Source organism: Cyprinodon variegatus, unplaced genomic scaffold, assembly GCF_000732505.1.
Source record: "Cyprinodon variegatus isolate N-32 unplaced genomic scaffold, C_variegatus-1.0 Scaffold368, whole genome shotgun sequence".
NCBI lineage: Eukaryota > Metazoa > Chordata > Actinopteri > Cyprinodontiformes > Cyprinodontidae > Cyprinodon > Cyprinodon variegatus.
Window position 1 is genome coordinate 230,121 of NW_015150821.1, and position 12,155 is coordinate 242,275.

The window sequence follows — 12,155 nt, forward strand, 5'->3', positions numbered from 1 at the left end:
CAACGCTTTTAAAAGTCGATTTTTATCGATTCGTTGTTGCAGCCCTAATAACTATATAAATAAGTAAGATAGTAAACCTTAAGCAATAAAGTAATAAATAATTGTAAATAAATGTATACTGGAGGTGGCAATTTATACGTATTACTACACTAAAGAAAACAAGTGGGAACTTACTTTGTAGTTTGCATAAAATTTTAAGTTTTTAACTTTTTTAAACAAAGATAATCATTCAAATGAATCAAATAATTGAAAAATCTTATCAAACTCTAATACATAGTTGCATAATGGAACCATGATTTGCACAGCAACAATGCTTTGACACGTTTCCTACAATGTCTAGAACAACCAAAAAAAATGCTACAGGGAGGATTTTGTTTTAATTGTAAATCTACAGACAGTGACATATGTGCTGCCGGCACTTCTAAAAAACATGACAAGACGGGTGACAGTGGTGCCAAAATATGTGGGGACTGTGTAGAGTGGTTGGCCTAACACAAAATACTATTGGCTGGAGAGGAAAACAGCGATGCCTTTCCTGGAGTCATAACAAACATGGTTTCTCCGTTCAGTAAGAGACACAATAAAAACATAATTTATTTTCTTTTGATAAAACACAGCTTCAAAACATTTTGGTTTAGCCCAAAATTGTGCGTTTTTTTTTTTTTTGTGTGTGTTTAGCTCAGGGTGATGTGAGGTCTGATTCCTGTATTTGATGCTCTTGCTGAAATACCAGAACCAAAACATAAGAGAAAAAATTGAAATCTAATAATAGAGGTGTTCTTCTGTGTTTAGGTCCACTATGTGTCTGCTTCAAGGGGAAATAACAAAAACTGACAATCTTTCAACCTTTTGTAAACTCTTACCACAGCGCAGCTGCTAACCACACACTATTTTTCAAAGAAATGTAAAAATGCAAAATAAATGTTTTTGTATCGATTGTTGTGGAAACCAAGTAAAAATCTTTTTAACCTCCAGTAATTAACTTTGGAGAGTTGGTCTACTGCTTTCATGCATTTTGATCATACTTTTACTTATTGTTCCCAGATCACAGCTAATCAAATGCTATTAAAAGCTCTATTTTTACTTTAAAAATGGAAAAAAATAAACAGAAAAAGAAAACTTAACCTAAAATGACAGACCTCAAGGAGAATCAGCTCCCATTCTTTGCTGTTTTCCCACCTTTCAGAGTTAGTTCTGACTCAGTGATCCATTCTGTCCCTGGAGATGAGAAAGTATGAACCAGCACTGACCTGAAACTTGTATGAAGACAGCCAGAAAAAAACAGCATCTAACTCAGGGGACATCAACAAACAACCGCTCAAAGGTGTGTGCGCACATCTATCAGGTAGTCAGATGTAAGATTACACTGTGTTGCTAATACTGCAATAAATCTGGGTGATGTGCTAATTTACTGATGCACATTTAATGAACTACAAACAAAGCTGAAATATGGGGGCTCTGTTGCAGTTCATCTCTCCCACAGTAATTAAATATTATTTTAATTGAAGTACAACCCAAGGAGTTCTACCGTTCCCATGCAATGCACAAAAACAGTTTAGAGTTAGATGAGCTCTGAATACTCATATATCACTTCATCAAGCAGAATCATGATCTGATTTTGACCTAATTTATTCTTTAAACCTGACAATGACCCCAAACATGCAGCCAGAAATGAACTATTTCCACTCACAAGAACAATAAATCCCTCAACAGATGGCTGGTCCCAAAAGAGCGCTGATCTCGGCATCAATGAGTCAGTGAGGGATTACATGAGGAGAGGAAAGCAAGCGAGACTGACTAAATCCACAGAAAACTGAAAAAGTTCCCAGAGCAGCCTGGAACATCCCACTTTGCTGGCAAAGATTCAGCATAAGAGTATCAAAGGTATGTCATACTGTTACATTTATGGTTCTATGCAGTGCAATGAATTAAACACCAACGAATCCCTTAAAAGCACATCAGCTTATCATAGAAATACTCCACTACTTAGCATCTAATCTAAGGTATGCTTATACAGTTAAGATGAATAGTTTATTGAATAATTATTTCTAATTTTTTCAGCACAAAAACGTTAATCTCAATTGCTGAACATATATTTTAACAGCTTTTTCTCCCTTAGAAAAACAGTATGAATGAATTATCACAAACAAAATTCAAAAAAGTATGTAGTAATCACAGCTAAAACCCATTCTTGAGCACAAATGTGTAAAATAATGTAATTTTTTTTCTTTTTTTTTATGCAATTTAAGAGCAGGTTGTGCATATAACATATTAGACTAGATTAGATTAGATTAGATTAGATTCAACTTTATTGTCATTAACAGGTACAGGTACAAGGCAACCAAATTCAGTTTAGGTCTAACTAGAAGTGCAATAGCAGCAAGTGCAGGATAAATAATTGGTTCCATTAGTACAGGACATGGGTTTCTACTGAATAAATATAGAGATGAATACCATTATAAACAGAATTTTACTGATAGATTTGTCCTATGAATATAATATATAAATAACTAGTGTTATGAACTAACTAAATTTACAGCTGGATATGTATCGAATATAATATACAGGTGGATATTACTATAGGGTTTTTACAGATATGTACAATAGCACAGTATACAGAGTTGGCAGGTGAATATGTACTATGAATATTGTACAGGTGGCTATTACTATAGGCAGGAAAGCTATGTTTCTGTACAATCCGATTAATGTTTAGGAAAATATGCTTTTTTGAAAAAAAATGAGCTTTAAAATGCTATATGTATTTTATTTGTAGGGTAAAAATTCTGTCTTTTTAACCACTGATCCTCAAGCTTGCTACAGCTCAGTTAAATCGTTTCAGCCGTTAACAGGGCAAGGCCATCTGACAGAATCATTTAGCATTCTATCAAATCTTCTTCAAATGTTTAAATATTACATATATATTTGTATTCTCTCCGCCTGAACTGACAAGTTTCTTTTGAACTGCTCTCCAGTTAACTTGACACTCCCCTGCGGCGCAGTTCTTCCCTATAATCAGTCACCATTTAGCCCAGCAGGAGAGCAGAATCCCATGAATATTTTTTTTTCTTCATGCAGAAAAAAGTTGAGACAAGACTGACGGAAAAAAAAACAGAAACTTGTTCATATCTCTTTTGAGATGGGGATTTGTGGATGTGATATTGAAGTAAAATGTCAACACAACCCAATACCAGTTGTAATACTCTTACATACTTCAACACATACATTCTTATAGCATTATAGGCAGTACAACTACTATAAATCAGTTGAGGAAACTTGCTATAAAAATGACTAACTTGATAATTGAATGTTTTTTATGCTATTTATCAGTTGTGTATCTCTAAAGCTTAAAATCCTGAGGTATCCCATCTGTTCTCCAAAGGAAATTTACTCAAATGTATAATTTGAGTTAATACACTGATGAAAGACAATAAAAAAAAAAAACTTGTTATTTTTATGATAAATGTATAAAAAGTGTCAATATGAGATGTGAATATTTACCCTTTAGGGTTATTGAGGTAAAACACAGCAATTTCCTCCCATTCAATCTCATAGAATTAAATTCAATGTCATTTCAATACCACATTTTCTTCAAAGCAATTAATGCTATTGCCATTAACTAAAGGCAGAATTAAATAAAAGGGTAACAAAGGTAGCTTTGAAAGTGAAGATGTAATCCAGAAGTGTCTCATTTTTTGAAAAACTGTCAGTATATCAGTTTAGAATTTCATCCTCTGCATTTGTTAATTAAATTCAACCACATTTTAGAGCGGCAGACTCAAAAGTTCATTCATTAACAGATGTAAATGTTTCAAAGGCAATTGACAGAACCGCAGGAACAAATGTTAATGGCTGATATGTTTGACCTACCGATGTACTGGTTCCACTCTGGATCGAGATCAGCTTGATTTGCCAGGCAGCCCTTCATCACATTAAGGCAGTAATTCTTGCAGGGTTTCACTCCTGGTATGCCACGGCAAAAAGGGCAGTACAGCATTTTTGTCAGTGCTCGTATACAAGCTGGTGTGCTGTTTACCTGCAAGGACACAAAGTTCAAAAGCTGTCATTAAATTCTGGATAAGCTCTGTGAGACTGATGATAACAATAAAGAGCAAATGTCATCATATTTTACAGCCACGCAACTACAGATCCTACAGTGTGAAGAAAAGACAAATCTGTTTTTAAGTTGTTTTTAAATGGAATTAAAAAAAAAAATCTCCACAAAAAAAAGAGGTTAGCTTATGTTCAAGCAGAGCAGCAATAGAAAACAACCTTGATCTACAGAAACGTAGGTGTTGCTGCTCATAGACAACAAAATATCAAATGTAGAGTTAACTCAAAATCATAGTTCAGGGAAAAAATGTCTGTTGTGAGAAACTGAGAAAAAACAAACTTAAAGAATTTCAGAGCTATGAAAGACGGTGTGCTTGGGAACGGAGCTTTGACAGCTAAACACAGAGGGATTATGAGCAGAAAGTTATGACTTTCAGCTGCTTGCATTCACCACTATTAAAAGTTTTCACAACCAATACATTGGTTGCTACTCTGAATTATGTAAGTCTCAAAGTTATTCAGCAAATGGTTATTTTTATTGTGGTGACTAACAGGTAGACTATGTTTATCACAGAGCACTTTTAAAATGCTGGTCAGTTGGTTCTCCAGCTTCTCTTTGAAATAGAATATTTTAGGTAGAAACTTAAAGCTTGTACCCAGTTGCCTTTGGCTCTTGCTCTTTTTTTACATTTTATTTCTTACTCCACATATATTTCTAGATTTCAGACCTGGACATTAATATTTGAGATACATCAGGCAGCAAATATTTTTGGTAAAGAGCCTTTTTATTATTTATCATTATCCGCTGATAGATGAATGTGTTCTCCAATTTATCAGTGCATTCAGCTGTGAGGCCTTGAGATCATGGGAAGTGCATAGATTGCTGTTCACTTTATTTGCTGTTCATCCATAAACAAAGAAAAGTTGTAAAAATTTCAGAACACATAAGCCTTTTCTACACAGCGGGATTTATTTAAATAAATATGTATCAGGATTCTCTAGTGCGAATGTGTTTGTTTGATACATAAAGAGAGGTATTTCTTCTTTTATTGATTTGAGAGAAAGTATTTCCAAAAATACAATGCAGGAAAATAATAATAAAAAAAATCTCTCCTCTGAAGGACATGCATGAACAGCATCTGTGTGAAAAGTCTGGACTGAAACTCAGTAGAGGTTTTCTAAAAATGCTCCAGAGAATTTCCACTGAAGAAGTGTGCATGAGAATAGCTCAACTTTAGAGTGATATCTGTTCAAAAAGGCATGATGAGTGAGAAGAGCAAAATCCTTCATGCCACACAATTTCAAATTTAGTGCTAAGTAAAAAATGTTAATCTAGTTAGCATTGTTGTAGTTTGGAAAAGAGCTATTTACCTATACTTTATCCAAATATCACTTCTTAAATATGGATGAATGGATTGCAATCCATGAAAAAATCAAAAATAAAAGTAAAAAAAAAAAGAGAGATAGCTACAATTTTTGGCACAAGTGTTCTTTAATCATAAGCAGCTGGATAAAAAGTAGGGCATAAAGAAAATGGGAGGACCATTCAGTAAATGGCCAGGGGCCTAGAGTCAGCCCCAGTGCAGCTGCAGTGACGACTAAAGCCTCAAACTGCAAATAATTAGTCTAAATTCCTTAAAATCAATGTATTCATCCTAACTTTGAGTAGGCAAATAAGATGATCTGCCAAAAGAATTTGTATTTTTACCCTTCAAATAAAATAACTACATTTAAAGCATTTGGTATAAGAGATTGCAGTTGCTTTTTTTCTTATTCTAAATATAGTCTTATTTAATTGGCAAAAAAATACTTATTTGAGACAAATGGACTTAGTGAGATTTTTTTTTTTTTTTTGCAGTGTAGCATATGGTGTGCATGTTAAACCAGAGAAACACAGAAAAATAGTGTGTACTGTTTTTTAGGGTTTATATGTAGAGTGCTAATTGTTAAAGAAACAGATGTAACATAATCATCACTATAATACATATTTATTAAATTGAATTACTGAATATTGAAAATACCAACTTTTTCATTTTATTCTAAATAATGTCAGAGGACCTGCATGTGCTTTAACTCGTCCTTAGTACTTTTTCTTTACATTTATGAAAAGCTGTCCCTGGCTGGCTGATCACCATAGTAACAATTTCAGGATTTACACATATCTGGTCTTTTTAGAGGGTCAGAATAAAGCAAACACTTACAGCATAAATGGTAAGCAATGGTTCCAATTAGCTGATTTCAATCAAGCTTGGAGTTCATACAATCAGCCAATTTTCTAAAAAAAAAAAAAAAAAAAAGAATCTCTTCTGTGCTTAAAAAATGCTAGAATTGTTAAGCAGCAAAAGGCTTCCAAATTGTATACTTTAGACCATTTTAGGGTTATTTATGCACATAAATCAATCTGATTTACTTACGGATTAGGGTGGTTTTAGAGTGAGCAGTTCTTTCAACTAGTAATTTCTCTGTGTGAAATTCTAACTGCAAGACAATTATTCATTGCAAATGTGATACAAAAACTTTCATGCCAAATAATTAGGTAATCAGATTCTACCAGACCACTAAGCTGCACATAACATTTGTTTTCCTAACTTTTACTAACAAAGAGAAAATGACCAAAACACAACAACTGTTTCAGCTTATTATTCAGCATTTCTAAGCTTTTAAAAATCTGCTGTGCTTCTATCTTTGTGTTGTTCTTTTAAAAATTTAAAAGGAACGGCTACATATTACGAGTTCTTAATTTCTCAGAGGGAAGAGATACAAATACAAGTAGTGACACTAATTTAGCTTTTGTTTTCTGCTACAGTAATTTACTTGTAGTAGTCTGGGTTGGTCAAATTTCTATTCCATGTGAATGCCTATACAATAGATAAGAAGGATTTAGCTAATGCTTTCTATGTCAAGGTCATGTGACTTTCTAGGAAGCATGGTCAAAACTGAACATTTAAAATCATTGAGTGGTGTTAAATGGACATGCACAAAGATAAAAAGCTTCTGGGAAGCTAACAAAACCCCAATAGAGGCTGAAGTTAAACACCCATCTATTCTTGGTCTATAGCTGTTCATTCTAAGCAGAAACATCCCAGGGTAGGACTCACACCAGATAAATGCAATGCAACAACTAACGTACTGTTCCCTCAGAATGAACAGCTGGAGAGAGTGTTTTGTTTACTCCTCTTGACATAGAAAAAAAAAACGTTCTGACAATAGGATACTAGAACTGCTGAAAGTGCGATAATGATATGATCGATGGTATAGCCCATGCCCTCGGTTTAATGTCTTACGGTCATAAGGTGTCTTCGCTGCCCTTAACATCACATTAGAAAAATTTAAAACAAATGTGGATAAGAAAGAGACATAATAAATATTAGCTCTATTAAAACCAGTGTTTAATCTAAACTCAGATGTTTTAAACATTTCAATGTAAATCAAAATAAATAATTTTTAAAAAGTGCTGACACCATCAAAGAGAAACAATTTTAAACACGGGAACAAACCTCCTGAATACTGTAATTATAGTTATCAAATGGATTAAGCAATAAAGAAATCTGAAAAATGAATCCATTACATAAAAAAAAATATTTAAATTAATCTTATATCTTTTTTTATATGTATAAAGTCTTCAAGAGGTTTGAGGTTGGAAACCTGGAGATGAGCAATGGTTATTAACAAAATAATACAAGTAAGAATGTGGCTTAGAAACACAATATGCTTTGTTTTACTTGGATTTCTGTATAGATCCTGTCTTCCAATGATCTGGAGAATATTTAAATATGCTTGTGTTTTTCTAATCATTCCCAGTGATTCAGAGAAAAAAGCTTCATATGCTTGTGTTTTATTTGAATGAATCGTTGTTTTGTTTCAAGATTAACAAGCTATGACATTATTAACATTGCCTGCCGAAGACACAGACGTCCATCCCCGTGAACACATCGACAAACAACTTTCACAGGACATTTTTGGACTGTTTAAAAAATGTGAATATTTTCAAGACTGGACAATCTGATGAATCTGAGTGCATAAACATTATTTTTTTCCTCTGTGAATAATTGAGAGGGAAAGTATTTTTTTGTTGAAATGGGTTTGCAATGAGTTTTTGATGTTTTTCTTGGGCTTTTCTGTAAACTAATGATAGTGTTTGATTATCCTTTTTGCTCACTGTATATAGTTGCACCTATTCTTTTAAATTAAAGTTTTCTAATAAAACAGATTAAAAAAACACTGGGACATAACTAAATGGGAAAGGAAATGATTCTTATTTCTTACTTCCACCGTTGCGTGTATTAGCTGCGACATATAAATCAAGATGCTATGACCGAAAACATTTTATGCTTATTTTGAAGTTTGAAACTTGTGATTAGTGCATTTTACCTGCAACCAAATGTCTTAAAAAGGATCAGGATGATTTGACTTTTTGTTTGGATGTATGTACTATTACTTCATAGTTTGTAGGGTACACTGTTCAATAACATTGCTTTTTATAGATACAAGTTTTTGATAAAATCAACAAGATTTCAAAAGCACAGATTTAATTTAGTTAACTGAAAATTTTGAATTTTTTTTTTAACTAATACCTTATAACAAATTCCATTGTTCTAAAGAACACAAGAAAAGCAGGATACATTTTTGGTCCTTATTTAAACAATTTGCACTTCGTATTGTGATAATATTTGTAATTATTCAATAATTATTATTAACTCAAGAGGAATTAAAGAAAATCTTGCCCTTCATTGCATCATAACATGTTTTCTTTAGTTTTTTTTATTGCTATTTTAAATAAACAATAATTGAAAACCAAAAAGTAACTTAAATGTGAGGTGGTTTGAAAAAGATGAATGCTTTTCAAAACTGTACAAATAAAAATTTTATAATTGTTGTGTCTCTTATTCTGATAGCGCGTAACTCCAGCTGTTCATTTATGGCCTTAGGGGTTTGTTAGAAAACATAAAAAAAAAACAACAGCTTCATAAAACCAAGAAACGCAGCAGATAGACCAGGGGTGAAACTGACATCAAGAAAGGTACTTTTCTGGAAAGCAGCCAAGAGGCCAATAAAAACCCTGAAGAAGTTTCTGAGATCTTTGTCACAGAAAATTGACAAACAAAAAACTCATCACTCTGAATGTACCATAATGGTAAATCATGGTGGGATCCTGTTTTTCTTATTTTAGTGGGCGTCAATAAATCACTTCTTTCTGAAGGTGTAAAAACACTAAATCTAAAGAAAATATATTATCAGTTGTAAGAAGAAAAACATTTTAAAGATAAAGCTGCATGCATGCTTTGTTAAGCCCTATTTGAAATGTAGCTGCAGTTTATGTGACCGTCAATGAATTATACGTCTCAATTTTGGAGCAGAAAGGGAAATATAATTTCAACTTTACCATTTTTAATTCAGTGTATTTCACATCTCTGCAGAAATGAGCATAGCTTTCCAGTCTTGGTGGCAACGTGAAACAGTCGCCTCCAGCAGGGTGTCTCTTTTCATTACATGTTCCCTCAATCCGTCATGATGAGTTTATACACAGTGGATCAAAGAGCTGCAGTCCCAGACATCTGACCCGGATCTCAGGGTACCACCGAAATGTCAAGAGGTGAAGTTGGGACATGCTGGCATGGAAGAGGAGCAGGGTGTAACCCAGTAAACACGTGCTAACAACGCATCCTGTGCGACAGCTTCAAAATGAGCCTAACCACTGTTACTGTAGAAGGGAGGTAAGCTGAAGCGAAGGGAAATATCTTTTAGGTTCAGGGAGTGCACAGTGAGGACAGCCTGAAATGAATGGATCTTGTGGAGGAGAGGAGAATATCTGCTTCCTCTATTCTATCTGTCTCTCATAGTTGAGGATTACAATATTTCCATGGGCTTCTACTTCAGCTGTACAGAGACTCTATTATTATTACTCATAGGGCTGATAATTGAATTAAAGCGATTACAGGGAGAAAAAAGTAAACAGAATCGCTTGAGAAATCATCGCCTCTTCCTATCCTTAAGAGGGCTTTTAGAAACAGCTTTGTTGTTGCTGAATGTGACTATAGCCAAGGTTTAGCCTTTTGCTTTTCATTTTACCTAACTTTGTACGTGATGAGAGCTGTATCAATTCCCAGACTGCAGCACCAACATTATATTGCATCAAACTGAAAATGACTGCAACAGCATGATTAATGGCTTGTATATGCCGTGTGAACAAATATTAGGCGAGAGAGCAATAAACTGTGATAGCAGAAATGCTTTTCTCTTCACTTTCGTTGTCAGGGCATCTCTCCTGAGAAATTCACATAACCTTCAAACCAGTTTTCTAGACAGTGACAGAACGGGCTCCTTTGAGCCTTTCATTTCCTGAAGATGACTACATGAAGAGCATGCATTACTCAGAAAGAGTATAGCAAGGAAAAGGAAGTCTTTCAGATTTTTCGGGAGGAAGTTTTAATTTCATTTGAGGTCACATGCTAAATATTTTCCCCCTGAATAGGGAAACCTAGATCAAATTCACAGTTTGTTTTAAAGACATTTTTTTACTTAATTAAAATAATATTTTAATGAAGTTGAACTGCTAAGAAATTTTACCTTCGACACTCTCTGGGCCACTTCCCGGCCTACAGAAAGCCCCTGGACGAATGTGCGTGCAGCGATGAATGCACGAGTAACCTGAGCCTTGAGCTTCCTGGGCACATCTCCAAATGGCTTCAGCTCATCTGTGTACTTGCTGATACACTCCAGATAGTCTTCAGTGATGACATACTGGGAGTTTAGCAGCGTGAACATGCGCTCCAGCAGCCGAGACCAAAAATCATTAAGCATTTCCTCCAGATTAACGTTTCCTCCTGTGTAGTATCGCTTGAGCTCTGCAAACAGGTTCTCAAAAACTTCAGCGTTCTGCATGTAAGGCTTGCCGTAAGTCCTCACGAACATCTCATTCAGGGACCGCTCTGTGTTCTCCAGAAGCTCCAGGAAAAATTCTGGGTTTGAATATATAAGACAGAAAGAGAAAACAAATCAAATTATACTGTGCAGATACTTACTCATAGAATGATACATAATGTAGATTCAGAAAATAATAAAATAATTCAATTTTGCATTTGCAAACCAGTATTTTCAGTAATACTAATTTATAACACTTTACAGCAGTAATCAAAACATCTGTTATGAATTTTAATATTTCTCAATGCATATACTCTCATTTTGAGAAATTGTGATAATTTCTTTCCAAATCTATCCCTGGTGATTACAGTGGATGATCTGTTTTTTTATTTTTGCAAAAGGCCCTGAGAACCTTTCAATACTACATGGTGAGAACTACTTGAAACACCAGGAAATTCTCAAGAAAAAAGTTGGTAGACCTTATTAATTAAAATAAGTAGGCTAATCCTTTCACTGTATCTATAAACAACTTGTTGGTTTAAAAACTTGTTGGTGGCCAAATTGACACAGAGTTTATTTGACAAGGAATTTACATTACAATATGGTCATTTCATTTCTCAGCTAATTCACACAAGCAAAATAAGAGGTTCGGTGAAGCAAAAATCTAAGACACAGGGTTATTTAGAGGGATTATGCAATGATCTCTCAGTAAAGAATGTTGTGCTACAATGATAAAATGTGTTATAAAATGTTTTAGTAGTAGAAAGTAAAGATTATGGTATATGACCTCATATAAAAAAAATGGGTGATTTTCCTCCTTTACTGAATAGACCAAGGGGCACAGTGATCCCTGGAAGTGGATCAAACACAAGAAAGGATTTAAAGATTGACTGAAAGCTTGTTTATCATTAGGTCCTCTAAAGTCTGTGTTTCTGTCTGTGTGTCCGCCCGTCCGTCCATCCATTCATTCTTGCCAAACTCAGAACAAATAAAAACATCTTGGTTCTTGCAGTATGTAACAAGTTTTAGTATGATCCAAAGATCATCATCCTCACAGATCAGCTGGCAGGTTGAAAAGAATATGCCCAGGGTCAGACTTTTTACTAAGGACAGGATGATTTCACTGCCTTAAGAGTTTCATAAATGTTAGGAAATAACCTTATCCTTCAGCCGGATTAGAGAACCCTGGTCATTGTTATATTTTAAGGAATATATATATATATATATATATATATATATATATA

General features: G+C 34.1%; 1 protein-coding gene across 2 annotated transcripts in view; it reads right to left on the reverse strand.

Moving 5' to 3' along the window:
- The window catches only part of gpc6 (glypican 6), a 126,213-nt gene that overhangs the window by 60,497 nt on the left and 53,561 nt on the right, over nucleotides 1-12,155 (reverse strand). For both annotated transcript variants that reach the window (XM_015386419.1, XM_015386420.1), the window contains exons 3-4: nucleotides 10,618-11,009; nucleotides 3,868-4,033 (exon numbers count right to left, since the gene is read on the reverse strand). In XM_015386419.1, coding sequence (XP_015241905.1) covers nucleotides 3,868-4,033; nucleotides 10,618-11,009 — 558 coding nt within the window. The remainder of the gene's footprint in view (nucleotides 1-3,867; nucleotides 4,034-10,617; nucleotides 11,010-12,155) is intronic.